Genomic DNA, 21,695 nt, shown 5'->3' with positions numbered 1-21,695 from the left:
ATTTGTGCTTTGTCCTCTTGCACATGTTTAGCCTCTTTATGTGTATTTCCACAAATGCCCTCCTGCAAATGTATAAACACCAAAACTCGTGGAATTCGTTAGTTATAAACTCTATCACTAAGTTTGGTGTTCATTTGAGTGGATTTTATGTGAGTGTTGGCGGTTGGAAATAGGAGTTAAGGACCACCAACAGGCAGCCACCACCCTAACCCTCCTCTTGGCTAAACATGCTAAGTCTTCACTCTCATCGGCCAACTAGGGAACACTTGGAACCTTTGGGGGATATTTGACAACTTTGCGAGACATTGTGTTACCTTGCCAAGCTATAAGTCAGAACAAGCAACGTGTTTGGATTCTCAGCTAGCTTACCTAGAGGTTTGTGTTTGGCAAAGATTTTCTTTGCTGAGATGAGCTAGCCAAATTGGCTCGCTTGGGATGGCATGATTTGGGTTGACCAACAACCAAGAGGCCGCTTTGTTGATCTTGCCTCACCTAGCCAGCCTCGTCTATTAAACAAAAGATATAACCTTGCTCACGTGGACACGCCGATCTGCCTTTCCTTTGCTGGCAAGGTAATCAAAGCACTCTATCTGTTCCAAAATAAATGCACACATCGTACTTCGAGGAGTCGTCAAAGAATGCTAAATTTGACTAAATTTATAGGAAATAGTATTAACATCCTTATCTCTAAACAAGATTAGTATAAAAATATATGATGTGATTGATCTAGTGATGATTATTTGATATTATAAATCTCAGTATTTCTTCTCATATAATTTGGTCAAATTTAAACTTGTTTGACTCATCAAATTGCTGTCCTTGCCGAGCAAGGCGAGGCGAGCAGGAAGGAAGCAGAAGCGGAGGCAGGGAACGTCAACGGCTAATTCTGGATTCTCATCCGACGGAGCGTACACAGCCCCCAAACTCCACGGCCGTCCTCTTGCTCGCTCGTCGCCGCGGCGCCGAACTCCTACGCGCGTACGCCCAGGCACATCTGCCCCTCCGCTACCCGCCGCTGCAACAGCAGTCCGCACCGCTTGCTCGCGCGGTCCGGGTCCGCTCCGCATCCGTGCGCGCGGCGCCGCGCTGCCGAAGCAGATGCCGGGCCACCGCCGGGCCCACCTCCGTAGCCGCTTCAGCTTCGCCGCGCCAGCGCGAGTAAACCAACTCTTCCGCCCTTGCAATCTGACGGCATCAGAGTGCTAGAGTTGGGCTGAATGATGTGTAGTACTTCCTAATGTTCAGTGCTGAGCCCTGTTATTTTCGTTGTTTCTTCAGGCAGTCGAATTTTCATCTGAATCTGGTGTCTCAATCTCACCATTTGAGAACTCGATTACACCAAAATTATGAGATCTTCAATCAACTAATGGGTTGCAAACATAATAGGTTGTCAAATAGTTGAGGAAGGGCAACAAATACAAGGAATCAAAGGTGGGATGGTGGTGTCACGACGCCTCCTCTTGAAGTGGCGCTGCAGTTCAGTGAGTAATGGCTATCACTGAATAAACACCCGTCTTATATTGCATACACATAACATCAGTACCACAATATTTTCCCTGCTTATTCATACAATCACCAAAGCCAACAAGAGTCGGATTCACATGCTTCAATGCACATACATTCTTACTCCATGGCCTGTGTCTCTGGACTAATATTGACACTATTGGAGTTTAACAAGGTGATACAGCGCACCCCAAGTTTGCTTTTGGTTTGGTTGTAGGTGTAAATATATATTTTCGTACATTCAAGAAAATATTATTATTGGGAGCCAATATTTCTGCAAAGCTGAAAAGGCGGCCATTTAAACTGATGTTCTATGTAATGCAAACCATTCTTGAGCCTAATGTATACCACTGCATAGTAACTTCTTTTAGTTACCTTATAGGATGGTGTCCCTTAACCTGCGCATCTCAGCTGCTGCATCCCTCATGCTGATTCTTTCTGTTGGTGCATGTTTGCTACATGATAGCGCAAGTTTTGTGATAGATAACATAACCTTGTTGATATCTTCCATTGCATTTCTTGCACCCTGTGAAGTAGATGCATGAGCTTCTTCATCAGAGACTAGGATGGGATCAACAATATTCATCAGCATCCCTGGAAACGCATTCTCAGCATGCTTTCGCAAGGTTAACCCATCTCTGAACATGTCCTCAGTAGGTGTCAGGCCTGTAAACAACTCGAGGATGACAATTCCAAAGCTGTATACATCACCACATGGAGAAACTTGACCACCACCTCCATATTCTACATTGCATAGCGAAACAATAGTGATTCCCCACATTCTATATTGCATATGCAAACAATAGTGATATAACACACAGACTTAATCATAAAACTTTGAGTTACCTGGAGCCACATATCCAATTGTTCCTCTTATACCCATAGTGCTATTTGAGTCGACCTGTTGCTCACTTGCTGGATTAGGAAGAACTTTTGCAAGGCCGAAATCCCCAACATGACCAACCAATTCCTGATCAAGAAGAATATTGCTTGGCTTCAAGTCACAGTGAACTATTGGTGGTTCACAGCTGTTGTGCAAATACTCTAGGGCATCAGCAACATCAACAGCAATATTCAATCTTTGTGTCAATGTCAGACCATGCCATTGCTGTGATCTATGCTCATCTAGATGTAACCACCTATGTAAACTTCCATTTGGCATAAACTCAAACACAAGTGCTTTGAAGTCATTCTGGGTCGAGTCAGAACTGGAGCAGCAAGTTATGATGCTGATCAAGTTACGATGACGGATCTTCGTAAGTGCCTCACACTCAGATATGAAGCTTTTGGAAGAGCCAGGTTGTTGAAGATCAAAAACCTTCACAGCAACTGTAGTCATCATATTTTTGAGTAGCAAGCTGCACTTATACACTGATCCATACCTTCCTTTGCCAATCAGATTGTTAGTATCGAATCCATTTGTTCCTTGGAGCAATTCAGCATATGAAACTCTAGGATATTTGTCATCCATCAGATGTAACTCTGTCAGTGATGTAGACTGAGATTTTTGTTTCTTCTTTAATGAAATGGAAATAAGTACCAAACCGAAACAAAAAAGGATGCCAGCAATTGGTAATATTACTTTGAAAATGGGAGCAACTTTCCTTTTTCTGTCGTCCACGGAATTTTGCAGGCATGGAGGCAAATGTAGTTCTGGGATACCACCACAGAGCCCAAGATTGCCATCAAATAGAAACCCAGTCACATTACTGAACACCCCATGCAATGGAACTTTACCATCCAGATGGTTGAAGGACAGGTCTAGTTTATCCAACGATGTCATGTTTTCAAAGGTTTCTGGTATACTCCCAGACAAATTGTTGCGTGAAAGATACAATCCTTTCAACCCATCCATGAGACCCAATTCTTGCGGAATTGGACCTGAGAGTGCATTATTGTCCAGAGTTAAGATTATCAAACCTTTCATTTTGCTGATAGAGGCAGGGATGGTACCATTGAAGGAGTTAGTGTCCAACCGAAGGTCTATCAGGCTCTGGCAATTGCTGATAGCATCTGGTATTGATCCTGATAAATTGTTCCCGGCGATATACAAGTATGCAAGTTTTGTTAGGCTGCCGACTTCTGGTGGAAGAGGACCAATGAAATTATTGTACGACAAATCCAGAGCAAATGACAGGGATGATATGTTTAAGGTCACTGTTGGAAACAGACCTGTGAACTTATTGTTATTGAATGTTGCCACAGTTAAGTCCTGGAGTCTTCCTAGGCTTGTAGGAAGAGCCCCCTCAAACATGTTGTGGCTTGTGTAAAGATGTAGTAGCTGTGTTAAGTTTCCGAGCGAGGATGGTAAGAACCCTGTCAACTGGTTACCATTGAATCCCAAAGCTTGCAGTGAATTTAGCATTCCAATGCTCTCAGGCAAGACACCAGTAAATCGGTTATTGGATAACTCCAGCTGAGTTAACCCAACAAGGTTTCTGATGCCAAATGGTATCTTTCCAGAAATCTCATTGTATCCAACAAAAAGAACCTGGAGTTGTGCTGATAGGTTTGAAACAGAGCTTGGTAGCATGGCACCTAGCATGTTGTCTTGGACGTCAAATATACGAAGCCTTGTGCAGTTTGTCAGGAATGTAACAAATTTCCAGTCTTGTGCAGATGTCGCAGTGAGCTGATTTGTGTCGAAAGAGATGTAGTCTGGGCAAAGTTTTCCAATCTCAGGAGGCACACTTCCGGTGAAATTGTTAAAGGAGATGTCTAGAGAATATATCTCCGTTGCATTGGCAAGAGAGGCTGGAAGGCTTCCTGTAAAATGGTTCATACCAAGGCGCAGGTACTTGAGATTCGGTAGGTGAACTCCCAAGTCTGAGGGAAGCATGCCATGCAACTCATTCTTGGTCACTCTGAAGAGTATAAGTGAGGAAATATTAAAGAATGTTTTAGGAAGACTTCCTGAGAAATGGTTTTCGCCCAGATCCAAAAACATGAGACTATTATTCAGCCCACCCAAGCCCTCAGGTATTGTACCCTCAAGCTCGTTCCTGGTCAAATATATTTCTTGCAGGGACGAGAGGTTGCCAAGGGATTCTGGAATTACTCCAGTGAAGTTGTTTTTTCTCAGGTTTATGACCTTGAGTGGTAAGCCTCCAAGCCAGGCAGGGATTTCTCCCGTGAAAAAGTTCGAGTCAAGTTCGATCCTTTCAAGACTGGTGCAATTCTTTAACTGGGTGGTTATCTCACCTTGCAGCATGTTGTTAGACAAATTGAGATGCTGCAACCGAGGCAGCTGGCCAACTGATACTGGAATTTCGCCCTGCAATTTGTTGGAGCTGAGATCCAGAATTCTTAAGAATGTGAGGTTGCCAATGGAAGAGGTGATTGTGCCAGAAAAGCCCTGAGAGGTGAGGTTTAGAACTGTCACCCTGTCCTTGTGCTTAAGGCTGCAACTGACACCTGGCCAGTGGCAGAACTTAGTAGTCGTGTTCCATGCAGCCAGGACTCCATGCTGCTGGTTTAGGCTCGCCTTGATTTCCAGTAGGATACCCTCATCAGGGTTTTTGTTAACTGCTATTGCTGATGCACTGGGTACCATTCGGAGCTCATACGCGAAGAGAAGTAACAGAAGAATAGGAAACATAGATGACACTGCAAAGCATGGAACAATTTGTGAGTTTACTATGATTGAACATGCTGCATGTCAAGGCAGTAAACATATTAAGGGGTGTGCATCAGTCATTGCCTCAATATGGAAGCAATTTGGGGTCTGTACTCCCCATCTTCTGAAAGGAAGAATTTTATGCTAGCGGCTTTGAAGGTAGCATAAATAGAGGTCTGAGTACTGACCTCGAGCCGCTTGTGGTGACCCACCAAGGGAGACAATGTGCCCCTAAGCACAGAAAGACGGGCTCGGGAACCATACAAGTGGCTCGGTCGGGAAGCCAAGGATCTCCCCTCTAGGGGACATGACCAGGGCATGGAACGACCGTAAACTTGGGGTTCTCATGGACTTACAAGCTAACAGCATGGGCGTGACAATCTTGGCCACTGAGACCATTGTCATAACAACCCATCCCAACAAGGGACTCAAGTCTCTGAGCATGACTCATGGGCAATGAGATTACAAACGAAAGTAATTTCATTTATTAATTGGGAACGATCCGATTACAATATATGGCGGCAAAAATCACTTTGATCTGGTGCAAGATCGGCACACCCCCTCCCCCATGATCACATCTCCTCCATGAAGAGCGGGGAGGACATCTAGTGCAAAGGCTGGCCCATCGAGCCCAAGGGAGCAGATCTCCCCTAGACCTTCTTCAAGTGCAAGCGCGAGCGACCCTGAGAGGATAGGGTCAGTGTTGACGGTAGTTAACAACTATTATAAATCATCAATAAAACATGTATAATGGCTTAAATATGATCACCAACAAAGGTCTAGGGGTTTAAAGTAACAAATTCCATGAGTTTTGGTGAATCTGTGATTTCTGCAGGGTTTATCCAAAAAACCATCAAGGTGGACCTACATGTTAGATTTAATTGCGCTTATCCACCGTGAAACAGACACTAGAAGGTTCTAGAGGACACCACGCCAACGCAGAGACTGCCAGGTGGGGCCACTTGGCCCCACGTGCAGGCCGCTCAGCCTTAGGGGCCCACCGTCAGCCTCCGCTTCACAATGTCGGTTCTCCATCGCCTCCTAGGTTGCATCTACGTCGTTCTTTAAGTCAGTTTGATCCAAGGGCTCACGTTGGATGCTTCGGGCTATATATACCAGGCCCTGGCACCCCCCTGAGGCAATAAGTCATTTGAGAAGACAGAAATCCTAATCATCATCAGAGCTCCAACAATTCTAGGGCATAGCTAGTTAGGCTAGGTCTAGAGGGAGGCAAGCAGGCTTCGCTTGGATTCCCGATCGTGTTAAGAGTGTGGTTTGGTATAATTCTTGTACCCCCTCTCTTTTGTATCTCCATTATTTTTATATGCTTGCAACAATTGTTATGACATTATTAGTATTCATCTCATTTATGTTTGTCATTATAATGTTCATTGTCTACTTTGATTATATACTTGGTATAGCTAGTTTATCATCATGTTCATGCATAAGTTCGTATAGAGATCACCCTAAGGTACCATGGGTGGGTGGTCAACATTGTGTAAGCATGGTGCTTATACGTTGTTTACCTATGGATACACCCTATATTCTGGGTCATGTGGTAGATCACAGATGTGACACTCCCATTGAGTCCTTTGTAGTCCACTCCCCGATGTAAGTAGCATGTAGGATCTAGTTATAAAGGGAGACAAGCTTTGTTCTTAATCTCCCTTAGTAATATCCCTTATGTGTAGGTATGAAGATGATCTTAGCAATTACTACTAGGTGTAATTGCACTAATCAATGTATGCTTTGACTTGTAATTAAGAATGATTTAGTAATTGTTTCTCTAATATTCTACCTGACCATGCTAATGTCATAGAAAGGAGTACTCTGAGTGATTTATCATTATCATTGATCAATACTTATCATATATATCTTATCCTATGACTTACTCCTGTTATGAGTATAATATTGGTTATGATTTACTTCTCTATCAATAGTATAAGTTATCAATACATGTCCATGCTAGACCTTTCCTGTGGTAAAAATATAAATAACGATACCTAGAATACTCTCGGGTGAAGTGCTACAATGGTATAACTATCTATGCGCTTTCAAATTCCTTTTCATTCATATTTATATATTCTTACTAGTCACATAAATTGATAAAGAACTTCTTAGTATTATTCTCGTAGTAATGCTCGGCAGCATCCATAAACATCTCTGGCATCATCATTTGGGATGACAACCTAGTACAAGTAATGCTAAGAGATGTAGGCATATAATAGGTGGCTACTAAAACAAGTGACAAGTTAATAAATATTAACAAGCATTTCTAGCGCCATTGCTGGGACATAATTAAAACTTTGTTCTTAGTAGTGATGCTAAGGAATGTCAACAAGCATTTCTGGTGCCATTGCCGGGGAAGGTAGCTTGGCAAAGGAAGTATTGATAAACTTATATTTATTTATGTGATCGAAATAACCATTGACCTCTGCTCAAACAGGTTTACCCTTGTTTTGTCTACTGTGTATCTTACGTAGGGTAATGTATGACTGTTTTTTGTGGCAGAACCACCTAATCTAATGCCCTCCCAAGAGTACTTGTCTTCCATTAGACACTAAGTATCCAAGAGAGTGCACTAAATAATGTTGTTTCATCGAGCACACCCCAAGGGAGAACTCGAAAATTCACATTTTTCCATCAGGATCATAAATGAGAGAATAAAGCTTACAACATTCTTAACCATTTCTTACATCACTTTATTACAATATTAGAGTACTTAAACAAGTTGAATGCAATAGCAAAAATAAGACAGTTTTACATGTAAAAGAGTTTATACATTTTAGATTTATATTTTATCTTGCAGCGGAGAACAACATATAATCAGAATTACAGCGGAAATAAAGATTAATAGTGAATCATAAAACTTTTTTTCTAAAAACTTTTAGTGAGGGTTATAAACAAACACTACGGTCGTAGCGTTGAAGGAATCCTCTTTGAGCCCACTAGGAGGTTTTCACACATAAAAGTCATCTACCATCCACTGGTCACCTGCAATAGGGGGAATAAAACCCTTAGTACTTGATTGTACTCAGCAAGACTTACCCGACAAGAGAAAAATAAAAGACTCCAAGGATATGCAGGGCTTATTTGGCTTGTGGGTTACTACATCTACGGAAGCATTACTAAACGTGTGTCCTTATATTAAATTTTATTAGCAGTCATCATTAGTTCATTGACTATCCATTCTATGTAAACACCTATGCTACTTTCAAGCAGGTGGTAAGCAATCAGAACCATTTTATCACCTTTCAAGTTCCAGTTCTTACTACGGTGCTAGACCATAGCCAAGTCATACCCTTTCCCCGCCTCCAATCAATCAGTCTAGAAAGAGCCAAAACCCAAGACAAGAGCACAACGAGCCTTCCCACTCCCATAAACAAGTATGTGCTCAGGATAATAAGTATGTGACCTGACTACCATCCACAACAATGGACGGTCCTCAATGGACATAGGCGAAACAAGTGCAATCCGAGCCTCGCTCGAATGCCTAACCAAGTCCAGATCCAAAGTACCATTCCATCCGGTCTCTAATTATCCTCTGTATATATTCCATGTGATAGTAATATAATAACAACAATAATATATTTCCTATCTCTCGCGAGTGATAGATAATCACTCGACTTCTACCGGATCCTATAGCATAGCAATCTACATGATCTTGACATACTAGTAGGACTCATAGGATAAGGATATATATATGCAAGTGGTTTTCATTCAACTCCTTAAAACTTAATGCACAAGCATAAAATAAAGTGCATAATAATAGGGGTTATGCACTAGGGCTTGCCTGGGTAAGATATAACCAAAAGTTTGCATTCCATCATGGTGACATGATCATCAAGGCACCATCTTTTCCACTACTCCAATCATTTCCATGATCCATTGTTGTTCCTATTATGACATACGTGGATGCAATGCAGAGATGCAATTAATCAATGGTAACCGTAACTCTTAAAATACGATTATGCCTCTCAAGCTATGAGCTAGCTCTAATGACTAACATACTAGGCCATGTACCCACATTATTGAATAAGGCACTATTTTCCCACAAGTGTTTTAGTTATAAAATCCCTAGGTGTTTCTTTATTTCATTTTATTGATTCAATATATATTCAAACTAGGGCTCAATAGCTATTCTAGAAAAACTAATTGTTCTGGAGCTATAAAAATTACAGTGAGCACCTAATAATATTAGGAATTTACTATAAAATTTTTAGAGTCAACATAATCACCAAATTATCATAAAAATTCCTACAAGTTTATATCCTAACAATATTAAGCCTCTCAAATTAATTAGCAAACTCCTAAAAATATTATGAAACTAGGTGAACAAGATATACTAGCACATAGATCATGATTTTAGGATCCTAACAAAACTAGTTTCACAATTTTTGGTCCACTACACAAATTTATATTGAATTTACAAGTTTGCCTTAGAAGCTAAATTAGAAAATGCTTAGAAAAAGAAAAAGGCCGGCGGCAACTTATTTAGCCCAGCAGCTCCTCGGCCTAGCACAGAACTTGGCCACACGCTAGCAGGCTGGCCCAATTGGCTCGCTGCGCGAGCGCATCTACGCATTGGCAAAAGAGACCCCGTGTTTTTCGACAATCAAATGGTACAGCACAACACTATTCCCACATACTCTAGCTTTGCACAAGGCACCCTGAGTTGTGTCGTCTTTGTAATGGGGCAGCCCCAGCATCCCCGCGTGCGATGGTGTGGCGACCGTCGGCAAACCACTGTCGCACCAGGCAAAAGGGCCCCATTCTAACCAAGCTAAGGGACCGGCCACCATCTACGGTTCGAACAGCGACGATGGTAGCGGTGGGATACTGGGAGGTGCCCTAGGATATGCTGCAGTGATAGGTGGTGGTTCGCGGTGATGGCACAGCCATTCTGGTGAGCGAGGAGTACAGAGAAAGAGTAGAAGAGGTGCACAAGCACCAGTGTCATACCACTAGAGCAGCCGATGCGTTGGTGAGGATGGAGAGGCCCTATGTGGCGCTGGCCATGTGCGAGCGACAGAGGCGACAACATACCAAGGTGGGCATGGTCGCATCAGCTCACTTCTGGTAGGATCTTTAGTGGAGCTAGGGCAAGCACCGACACCAGGGGGTTAAGACGAGTCTAAAGCCGACTTGAATTGAATAGAGACCAAGCGTATAGACTTACCCCCAAAACATGCCATACTACGGTGGCGACATGACCGACGGTCATCAAAATCCAAGCTTGTCCTTGCCGAGGCACGGTAGGGCTTGATAGGGGTTGCCTAGCTAGCTGACTCCCTACGCTACGTACTGATGTGAGGAATCAGACTGTGAAGCCCTAAGCTAAGCGAATTGATGGGTAGAGAGCGCGGTGCTCTTGTCATGGTCATGTTGTGGAGAGGTACACGAGTGAGCACAAGCGGATTAAGACGGGTGGCTCTGATCGATAGCGGCAATACGAGCACATGCGCACAGGTGATGAGACAGGGGAGGGCTTAGCGTGACATGTTTGAATTGGAGCGGCCAGACCTAAGCAGGGCTCACCGGCATCGGCTAGTGGGGCAAGGCAAGGTCGGGAGGTGTCCCATCACCATTATGATCGGGGTCATCGGCCTAGGCACGACGAGTAGTGGAACACACTTGGGGGTTCGACGTGGTAGGTGGATCAAAGGGTGAGGCGGGTGCCACGTTGGCCGAGCAACGACCACCGTAGCCTAGGCTTACCCTGCGCGTGGCATCGTGTAACATCCTCGGTGTTATACTACAAGTTTTCTACTAATAACACTTCATGAGCATCATGATTATGTGTTAGTGCATGTGAGAATGAGCAAAGATAAATTTCTTGGCATGAAAAAGGAATAACACAAATGATACATAAAGAGAATTCAATAGTCATGTTATATCACTTAAGGATGGAAACCAATTTTTTTAAGCAAAAGTGCTATAAAACATATATGTGACACTTTAATAAAGTTTGAAGTACACATTTTGTAGAAGATAGTGCAACTTTTGTTTTAACAAGATAGTAATGCTAGATAACATTTCTAATAGCTTGGAAATCGAAGTTGAAGCAAAACAGATTGACAAAGCTATGTTTGGTAATTTTTGTAGAAAAATTGGGTTAAGGAGTGGTGTTGTATTATGGCTTGTTTTAGTACCTAATATACCCTCTAAGGTATAGCAAAGGGGCTTAGGAATTGGATCAACGGTTTAGGTTTCTCGAGCGCTTTAAAATCCATGCTTAGCGTGTTCTCGGGCTATTTTCCCGATTGAGCGCGATCACCAGCACCGGGGGCACGACGCCGCCATGTTGGGCGTTCTGCGCGCGTGCGCTGGCGCGCTCGGCTATCCACTGTGGGCTAGTCGGCCTGGTTGCGCAGTGCTACTACCGCGCAGGCCCACCGTCCTGGCCGCCATTACCGCTGTTTTCGCCCTACCTCACGGATGTCCTGTCCTGCTACCACGTTGCTGCTCTAGCTGCATCATTGGCCGCCTCGAGCTGCCATCGCGTGAAGCCGTGGCTGCCCAACTCGTCTTGTCGTGCTGCCCCACCGCCTGCTGCCATTGCCGCAACCACCAACCCCACACGCTACTCCCACTGCACGTCGCGACGCTACCGCTGCCATCGCGTCACCGTCTCGCTCTCGCCTACCGCTGCACTACATTGCACCTCTGGTCTGCCTTGGCGCTATGCGTGCGAGGCCAGACCACCGTCGCCATGCCAATTATGGCACTACGGCGCACGGGCCACGCTGACCTCGAGCGCATGGCATCGGCTAGCGCTGGTCGTGGGCTATACTGGTTGCACCAGCCGCATCACACCAAGGTGCATTCGCCAGCTACTGACCGTGTCCTCATCGCCTCCCATCCTCTCGTTTCTCCCCTGCCCACTTCTATGCGCCTGCCTGCCTCTGTTTCCATTGTCATGTCACGAGCACGGTGAGCCAGGGCACATGCACTTGCCTTCAATTTGGCATGCCCGTGTATGCTTCTTAACGTCTGGGTGCCAACCGTCCCCACCCCACCTTGAATCGAGCCACGATGAACTCCAATTTGGAAGTTCCCCCTCTGCCATGCCATTAAGGCCGGGACCAGCCATGGCCGAGGGCAGCCACCCACCGCTCCATCCCTCGTCAATCCATCTACACCACGAACTCTGCCTCCACCTCTACTTTACCCTGCGCACCTCACTTGCACCTCTACCGCCTCGCCGTAGCCACTAACGTGGCAACGCCGCCGCATCCCATCACCCACACGTGGCTAGCCCTGTTCGGGGAACCTCCGACCAAACCATCACCACAACCGCAACCAGGGTAAGATAGTGATGCTATAGCGCTAGCTAGTTCACCCCACAGTGGCTTAGGGTGCCTAGCATGGTCACGCCACTGTCACGCATGGCCACACGTCATGGTCACCACTTTCGTGAGCTCCACCGCTCCTGTAACCTAGGCTAGTGTAGGCGCTAGGGTTGAAGACGGGGGTCGGCCCGTTAGTGGAGCCAGCGTGGGTCCTAGCTGGTCGGTGTGGCCATCCAATGCCATCGTCGCCGCGCAGATGCGCGCGCAGGCGACCGAGGACCATGCCGATGTAAAGGAGGGAGTTTCTAAGGGTTTCATTGCATAGTTGCTCTCTCTAGGAATAGTGACATGGACTGTGGGTTAGTTTGCCTAGAGTTTGGGGTGTTTTTGCATATGTGTCGCGCGCGCGTGGGCCACCCCGTTGTGGACCGCCTCGTGTTGGGCCACGTCCGCGCAGGCCGCGCGGTGGTGGGCCACAGGTGGAATTCATTCTTCCTTTTTCTTAAGAACTTAGAAATAGCTTTTTATTTTTATTTTTGAGCTAAACTTTGAAAATTAATATCAATTTGCATATGTGTCCAAAAATCATGAAACAATTTTTTTTAGGTTCCTAAAATTGTGATCTGTCTGTTAGTGTATTTATTTTATACATATTTTTGCTAATGCTAAGGTCTATTAAATCATTTGAGAAGTGCTTAATATTACTAGGTTAATTATTGTAGGAATTTTTGTGGCAAAATGGTTATCGTTTTAGCTTTGTAACTTTTACAGTAGGTTTATTGTATTATTATGTGCTCCCTGTAATTTTTGTAGCCCTAGGATATAATGGGAAATAAGGTAGCTAATTACCCCTTTTTAAGTGTATATTAAATCATTAATAGAAATGAGAAGGCATTTTAATTGCTAAGTAGTGCTTGATAGGTTTCGTACTTGTTTAGTGGAAATGATGGGTATCTTAGCATATTAGCCATTAGAGTTAGCTTAGTTGCTTTGTAGGTGTATTACTATTTTAAGAGTTATTGTTGCCATAATACTAAGTGTTGCATCATCATTGCATGCATATAGAGAACGAGTTGGTGGAGTTCGTGACCGTGAGTGACCAAGAGTATGAGGAGGTGATTGAAGAGTACGAGGAGGAGATTCTCGTACAAAGGGAGCCCCAGAGCCACCAGCGACTGACTTTGCTGACACCCCACCTGCCCAAGGCAAGCCCCAGTGCATAACCCTTATTTTAAATAAGCACTGAATATATCTACCTATGATGTGCATTTATGTTACAGGCATTTTATAGAAACCACCTGTATAAATATATCTGTCCTATGAGTCCTACTAGTACAGGTGTGAGTAGCTGCAATGCTTAGGATTTATGGTGGCATGACTAACCTGTCATTACTCATAATAGGTGATTATTTTTATCACTCTTATGATAAAATGGTGAAAGGAAGTGGAGACCGAGCAGGGATATGGTATGGGTATTGGTGGGTGTAAGCGGTTGTGTCCCGTGGCCAATGGGGCATAGCTTGGTTACACTATTTTCCTTGTCCATGTCGGTTAAGGACCGACCGTTGCATTGGGTTCTAGTCAAGTCATAGATTTATTATCCTGAGCACATACTTGTTTATGGGAGCAGGGAAGGCTCGTTGCTCCCTTATCATGGGTTTCAGCTCTTTCTGGACCTACTGATTGGAGGCAGGAATGGTGGAGGTCTAAGCACCACACTGAGTCTGGGACTCAGGTGTGGGGGCTTGGAGTCCAAGTTTGGACGAGGACCTACACCCCTTGATAGGAGAGTGATGGGTTGGTCCTGCTTGTGCATGGGGTACAAGCGGGGCATGTGTTTTGGGGTACCCAGGTGGGCACATTGATTCGCTAATCGCTAGGTAATCTGGTATGACTTGTCTGCAGTCTAGCATCGTAGTAAGAACTAGAAGATGAAAGGTGGTGAAATGGATCTGTATGCTCAACTCTGGCTTGAAAGTAGAACATGTGCTTACATAGAATGGTTAGATAATGAACTAATCATGACTGCTAATAATAAACATACATAAGGATTCTCTACTAGTATTCCTTTCGTAAAAAGGAAACCTAGCAAACCATAAAGCTTATCATATCCTTTGTAGTTGGGAAATTATTCTCACTAGTCGGGTAAGTCTTGCGAGTACATTGTGTACTCAGAGTTTATTTACCCCTGTTGCAGGTGCAGCTTGAAGAGTAGCTACTGTGTGGAGGATTCTTCTGATGGGCACAGACGAATCCTTGTATTCTACCATTAGATGTTTATTGTAATTTCGCTATTTCAATTTCTCACTATAAACTTAGTATTGTAATAATGTATTTCTAAGAACTCTGGTTGTATGAATTAGACTAAGTATTGTAAACTCGTTCTCATTATTGGATCCTGGAGAGACAACGTGGATTATTCAAGTTCTCCCTTGGGGTGTGCTCGATGGAATCGTCTAATGTAGCTTGCTTTCGGGGTGCTTAGTGTCTGGTGGAAGACGAGCGCCCCCAAAGGTGTGTTATTTCGGGCGGTTCTGCCACAGGTGGTACCAGAGCCAATAATGACCTTCGAATTTCATAACTCTTTTCAAAACCTAAAAATTTGACCAACAAAAGTTTTATGAAAAGTAGGGTGCGATAAAATTATGTAAATAAGTATAAGCCCTAGCAATATGGTCTATCTAGGATAGTGGCACTAGTTTTATCTAATCAAGTTTCTATAGGTACACTAACTTACACTGCGTAAGAATCATTTAGCGTATGGAAAGTGAGTGTGCAATGTGCCGAAATTTTTTGCGAAAGCCACTATATTCTGGCTTGAGTGAACGGGTAGGCCGATGCATGCATCATGAAAACAGAATCTTGCTTTAAACTAAACTTCCCCCACACGTACAATTTGGATTAGTGAATTGATAGGACAACCTAAAAGAATGCTTTAATAAACGTATTATCATTTCTCTAGTTTCTTGTTCCTAATCTGGAGGGTGGATCTTAATGGTTGGCTCCTATCTGTTACAGATGAACCTGAGGTTCGGTCATGGGAGCACCAGTGCTGGAGCAGGCCGTGGTCTTGGTGAAGGCTAAGGTGAAAGTGGCCGAGGCAATGAGAACGGCAATGGAGAGAGCCATGAGGCCCCACTTCTGGCTCCTCCATCACCACTGTCTCCGATGACCCATCTAGAGATGATGGCGGAGATGCTGGTTGCTCGGCGTGAGTCAGCCCGTGCCTTAGAGATGCTAGCCCAGGTGATTGGTGGCTTCGCGCATGGGGGCCATGGAGGTAATGGTGGGAACAAGGGTGGTGCCCGTGGTCCTGAGGGGCTCTGTTCTTACCAAGATTTCTTGAAGACACACCCACCCACGTTCACACTGTCTGTTGAGCCTCTAGATGCGGAGCATTGGCTTCATATTCTAGAGCAGAAGTTTCTGCTACCCACTATAACTGAGGAGCAGAAGGTGCGCTTTGTAGCACAGCCGCTGTTGGGTTCTGCTAGCGCATGGTGGGACATGTTCAATGCCATGCAGCCGGTGAATCACCATGTGACTTGGCAGGAGTTTACCGCTGCTTTCAGAGAGTATTACATTCCTAGTGGTGTACTAAACAGGAAGTTCATGGAGTTTATAGACCTGAAGCAAGAGAGCATGTCTGTGATGGATTACGTGAACAAGTTCAACCATCTGGCATAGTATGCTGGGATCCATGTCCACACTGATGAGAAGAAGAGGAACTATTTCTATCGCAGCCTCTCTTGCAGTCTATAGAAGGAGCTATACACAGGGAACTACCAGACTTTTGGTGCTATGATGAATGTTGCTATTGCCATGGAAGGACTTCAGCATGACTCTTAGGCTCAGTGGAAGCGCAAGCGGGTGACAACTGGGTCTTTTAGTCACTCACAGGCTCTGAAGGTGCAGGTTATCAGGCGGGTGCCTTATCAGCCTTTAGGTGGGTAGTCATTTCGTTAGCCTTAGCAGACCCACCAGGCACCTCCCACTCAGTACTGTGCACCTACTCAGTAGGTGCAACAACAATAGCCCTAGGGACAGCAGGTTCCATCTCATTAGGGATAGGGGAACAAGCCTGGTGCTTGTTTCAAGTGTGGCAATGTTGACAAAATATCATCGGTAGTCCTCCGAGGGGTTTCCCATGAAGGTAGATTGATCGGCAGAGGAGCATGAGATCAAGAACAAGAAGGCAACAGAGACACATGAGTTAGACAGGTTCAAGCCGTCAGTATGATGTAATACCCTACTCCTGTGGTCTATTGGTTTGTATTAGCTATCGTATGATATTGCATGACTACAGATGTATGAATCTTGATGTAGCCTGTCTGCTAGGGGACCCCTACCTCTCCTTATATACTCTGGAGGGGTAGGGTTACAAGAAAAGTATCCTATTTGGTACTATACAATATCTTGCGGTGCACGTCGAGTAGCGTCGTGCACACCTTGATCTTGTGGGCTGGGCCACCTCTGATGGTGCGGCCCAGGTCTTGTCTTGTGGATACCGGGGGCCATACCACCATAGCTAGTCCCTAAGCCTGATAGTAGGTGATGTAGTCACGTGGTGCCAGGGTAAAAAAGTAGAAGACCAGCCAAGCAGGCAGCCAGTCCCCGGGCGTAGCCTCGAGATGAGAACAAGCACGTTCACCATAAGGTGAAGTGTGCTCACTTAGTCCCTAAGCCTGCTGGAAGATGAAGAATGAATCTTGTAGCAGGGTCAAAGAAAAAGAAGTCTGAAAGCTTGCCGATGTTGTCTGACATGCGCGTATCAAGACCCCAGACGTGTTGCCCAAGATTAGCACCCTGATTTGAACAGCATGGAGCAGCTTGATAGCACATCGATGAGACATAGCAAGATCTGACCACCAAGGGAGCATCGAGGAGTTCCTGGTGTCGCTGGCGATGTCCGAGCACCAAAGAGCGAGGAGTCTCCGGCGTCGCTGGTGATGTTTGAGCACCAAGGAGCGAGGAGTCCCTGGCGTCACTAGCGATGTTCGAGCACCGAGGAGTCCCCAGCGTAGCTGGTGATGTCCGAGCACCGAGGAGTTCTCGGCGAAGCTGGCGATGACCGAGCACCAAGGAGTCCCCAGCATCACTGCGATGACCGAGCACTGAGGAGTGAGGAGTCTCCGGTGTCATTGGTGATGTCCGAGCATTGAGGAGCGAGGAGTCCCCGATATCGCTAGCAATGTCCGAGCACCGAGGAGCAAGGAGTCCTCGGTGTCGCTGGCGATGACCGAGCATCGAGGAGCGAGGAGTCCCCGGTGTTGCTGGCGATGACCGAGCACCAAGGAGCGAGGAGTCCCTGGCGTCATTGGCGATGACCGAGCACCGAGGAGCAAGGAGTCTCCGGCGTCGCTGGCGATGTCCGAGCACCAAGGAGTCCCCGGCGTAGCTGGCGATGTCCGAGCACCGAGGAGTTCTCGGCGAAGCTGGCGAGGTCCGAGCATCAAGGAGCGAGGAGTCCCCAGTGTCACTAGCGATGATCGAGCACCAAGGAGCGAGGAGTCCCCGGCGTCGCTAGCGATGTTCAAGCACCGAGGAGTCCCCGGCGTAGTTGGCGATGTTCGAGCACTGAGGAGTTCCTGGCGAAGCTAGCGAGGTCCGAGCATCGGTGTAGCTGGCGACATCCGTGTGGTGAAGTGTGCCCACTTAGTACTCGAGCATGAAGAATCCGAGCGCAGAGGAGTAATCGACGTAGCTGGCAATGAAGCAGGAGCGACGAACAGTCTGGTCAACTGGTCGGCGGTAAAGTGAGCATTGAGTAGAAGTGACCGGCGAACAGTCCGATCAACTGGTCGATGCCAAAGTCGATGATCCTAGCGGTCTGACCAGTTGATCGGTGGTGAAGTCTGAGCACCAGGTGATCCGATCACCTGGACGATGATCCTACAATACAAATATGTAGAACGGGTAGTACATGATGTAAAAATATATGAACTTCGGAGAGAAAAATAGCATATGTAGCTCAGTGATCAGTTGGAGCAAAGATGTTTTTATATTTAATATAAACCGCCCGGCCAGTTAGTGTGTAGCTGAGTCTCCAGCCCTAGCTAGCCCATAGTCTGTAACATCGAGCGCGGAGCCCATTGAAAGGTCCAAATATGGCTAGAGCAGGGGTGAATAGCCTATTTAAAAATCTATAAATCAACTAGAGAAATTTGATTAGTATGATAAATAGCAAAATGAAAACTTGCTCTAGCTCTACAAGGGTTGCAAGCCACCTATCCAACAATTCTAGTTGCAATGATTACTAGGCACACAACTTGCAATGTTACTACTCACTAAGAGCTCTCAAACTTGCTACTCTAAGGAGCTCCACTATATGAACTTAAAATAACAAAGCAAGCTCTCAATTCTAATTACACTAAAGAGCTTGCCACAACTAGTTTGCAAGAATATAAATAAGTGAGTAGGGTGATTATACCGCCATGTAGAGGAGTGAACAAATCACAAGATGAATACTAAATCAATCACCGGAGAATACCAAACGGCAAGAGACAACCAACTTTTCTCCCAAGGTTCACGTGCTTGCCGGCACGCTAGTCCCTGTTGTGTCAACCAACACTTGGTGGTTTGGTGGCTAAGAGGTGTTGCACAAACCTCATCCACACAATTGGACACCGCAAGAATCTACCCACAAGTGAGGTAACTCAATGACACGAGCAATCCACTAGAATTACCTTTCAGCTCTCCACCAGGGATGCCACAAGACCCCTCACAATCACCACGATCAGAGCCAAAGACAATCACCAACCCCCGCTCAACGATCCTTGCTGCTCCAAGTAATCTAGGTGGTGGCAACCACCAAGAGTAACAAGTGAATCCCGCAGCGAAACACGAATGTCAAGTGCCACTAGATGCAATCACTCAAGCAATGCACTTGGATTCTCTCCCAATCTCACAATGATGATGAAACAAAGATGGAGATGAGTGGGAGGGCTTTGGCTAAGCTCACAAGGTTGCTATGTCAATGCAAATGTCCAAGAGAGTGAGCTTGAGCCGGCCATAGGGCTTAAATAGAAGCCCCCACGAAATAGAGCCATTGGGCTACTCACTGCACTGAACACGGGCCGACCGAACGCTGGACCCCAGCGTCCGGTCATGCGATACACGCCATGTGTTCCCTCTCTTCAAATACTAAGCGCTCGATCCCAACAGTTAAGTGATGACCAGACGCGCTGCAGCGAGGTGACCGGATGCTGGACCTCAGCGTCTGGTCGTTTCTAGTAAGGTCCCATTTGCGCAAAATCATGACCGGACACGTCCGGTCATGCTCGACCGGACTCACCCAGCATCCGATCACTCAATGTCTCCACTTTGCGCCACACGTCAGCGTACGTCAGCATTGACCAGACGCCCCCTGCCAGCGTCCGGTAACTCTTCGCGCCAGTGTCCGGTCACAAGACCGAGACACATGATCACTGCTGCTACTAACCGAACTCTGAACCCAGCGTCCGGTCACTACACCACCAGCGTCCGGTCACTCTGTGAACCCCTGTCTTTTCTATCTAGGGCGCCGGTGAGGTTTCTAACCCTTGCTCAAATGTGCCAATCACCAAGTGTATCACCTTGTGCACATGTGTTAGCATATTTTCACAAAGCATTTCAAGGGTGTTAGCACTCCACTAGATCCTAAATGCATATGCAATGAGTTAGAGCATCTAGTGGCACTTTGATAACCGCATTTCAATACGAGTTTCACCCCTCTTAATAGTATGGCTATCTAACCTAAATGTGATCACACTCGCTAAGTGTCATGATCTTCGCCATTGCTTCATCACTTGGAGTAGTGCTACCTATCTCATAATCACTTTGATAAACTAGGTTAGCACTAAGGGTTTCATCAATTAACCAAAACCAAACTAGAGCTTTCACCCGTGCACGTGTAGGAGGAGCAGGCATCGCTAAGGAGCCACTACCGACCATCCATAACGCAGAGGGTAGACGCTCATGCATGTGTAGGGAGGAGGCGGAGACATGGCCGTCTCTAGAGGCGTCCCAGCATCAACATGACTGTTTAGGGGTTCGGAAAATCGTTTGGAGAGCAAATATGGAGAAAACAACTCGGAGAAACATCATGGCAATATACGAAGATTGGAGAATATTTAGAGAAATATTAAAGCGTGACTTAGCTTTAGACAGAATGACTGGTTGGCGGCGTATGGCGCTATCTGGTGGGTGAGAGGATGGACGTCTTCAACCAGGTCGGCGAATCTGCCCCTCAGGGCATGTTGGTAAGCGGCGGCGGCGTTGGTGAACCCAAAGGGTAGGGCTGTAACCCTTGGAGTTTCCTGAGCAGCCTCCGATAGATCTAGATCAGAGGGTAGTCGGCGCTAAACCAGAGTGTCTAGAGCTGATTCGGCGATGGAGAGGCAATTGGCAAGCTTCAGACCGACTCGATCAATGGACTCGACCAGATTATCGTTGTTGATCTGCCTCCTTTGGTTGTGAGGAAGCGGGCAGCGAGCTGCTGATGAAGGTGACCTCGGAGGTGGTTCCGAGATAAGATCTACAGTCGCAGGTGTAGGGATGATCGGTGCAGAAATGATCTACACTGGCTTGAGGAGCTCTCTGACTCTATCAGCGTTGATGATCCAGGAGATCAATCTGACTATAAAGATCTCGCTGGGCTACGAGAGGGACGAAGAGCCTGCAGGAAAAACCATCTTGTTTGACAAGGAAACAACACGCAGTCCCCTACCTGGCGCGCCAACTATCGACAGAATATCATCGGTAGTCCTCTAAGGGGTTTCCCACGAAGGTAGATTGGTTGGCAGAGGAGCATGAGATCAAGAACAAGAAGGCAATAGAGACACATGAGTTAGACAGGTTCAGGCCATCAGTATGATGTAATACCCTACTCCTATGGTCTGTTGATGTAATACCCTACTCCTATGGTATGTTGGTTTGTATTAGCTATCGTTTGATATTGCGTGACTGCAGATGTATGTATCTTGATGTCGCCTATCCGCTAGGGGACCCCTACCTCTCCTTATATACTCTTGAGGGGTAGGGTTACAAGAAAAGTATCTTTTTTGGTACTATATAATATCTGGCACCGAGCAACGCCGTGCACGCCTTGATCTTGTGGGCTAGGCCACCTCTAATGGTGCAGCCCATGTCTTGTCTTGTGGATACCGGGGGCCATACCCCCACAGGCAAGGAGGGCCACTATGCTCAAGAGTGTCTACAGAACTAGCCTACATAGTCTGCTTAGCCCTTAGCTAACTCCTGTCTGATCAAGTGAACGATTATTAAGAAGAAGGTGCCCATAAGCC

At 45.9% G+C, this 21,695-nt stretch overlaps 2 protein-coding genes and 1 long non-coding RNA gene across 4 annotated transcripts; 2 read left to right on the top strand and 1 right to left on the bottom strand.

Annotated features, from left to right (window-relative positions):
• The first annotated feature begins 904 nt into the window (after positions 1 to 904).
• Positions 905 to 14,813, top strand: LOC136485011 (uncharacterized). Of its 2 annotated transcripts, none has more exons than XR_010766297.1 (4): positions 905 to 1,158; positions 1,387 to 1,481; positions 13,477 to 13,616; positions 14,609 to 14,813. It is a non-coding gene; the product is annotated as an uncharacterized lncRNA (long non-coding RNA). The 2 variants fall into 2 exon arrangements; XR_010766296.1 differs by having other exon boundaries at positions 1,387 to 1,485.
• Positions 1,783 to 5,261, bottom strand: LOC136485010 (probable LRR receptor-like serine/threonine-protein kinase At3g47570). Its single transcript, XM_066481962.1, has 2 exons — positions 2,350 to 5,261; positions 1,783 to 2,247 (listed from the first exon to the last, which is right to left on the bottom strand). Exons 1-2 carry the CDS (start codon positions 5,099 to 5,101, stop codon positions 1,880 to 1,882), a joined length of 3,120 nt encoding a protein of 1,039 aa, XP_066338059.1. The 5' UTR covers positions 5,102 to 5,261; the 3' UTR covers positions 1,783 to 1,879.
• A 784-nt stretch (positions 14,814 to 15,597) lies between the features above and the next one.
• LOC136488987 (uncharacterized) lies at positions 15,598 to 16,098 on the top strand. Its single transcript, XM_066485751.1, has one exon. The coding sequence runs from the start codon at positions 15,598 to 15,600 to the stop codon at positions 16,096 to 16,098; it is 501 nt and encodes a 166-aa protein (XP_066341848.1).
• The last annotated feature ends 5,597 nt before the right edge of the window (positions 16,099 to 21,695 follow it).

This window comes from Miscanthus floridulus, chromosome 10 (genome assembly GCF_019320115.1).
Source record: "Miscanthus floridulus cultivar M001 chromosome 10, ASM1932011v1, whole genome shotgun sequence".
Classification (NCBI taxonomy): Eukaryota; Viridiplantae; Streptophyta; class Magnoliopsida; order Poales; family Poaceae; genus Miscanthus; species Miscanthus floridulus.
The sequence above is the reverse complement of the archived record's forward strand: the minus strand, read 5'-3'. Positions and strand labels throughout refer to the sequence as shown.

Coding starts and splice junctions, on each gene's coding strand:
- LOC136485010 (XM_066481962.1), bottom strand. CDS start 5,101: ATGTTTCCTATTCTTCTGTTACTTCTCTTCGCGTATGAGCTCCGAATG. Junction 2,248..2,349: donor AATTGGATATGTGGCTCCAG/GTAACTCAAAGT, acceptor TATGCAATGTAG/AATATGGAGGTGGTGGTCAA.
- LOC136488987 (XM_066485751.1), top strand. CDS start 15,598: ATGGCGGAGATGCTGGTTGCTCGGCGTGAGTCAGCCCGTGCCTTAGAG.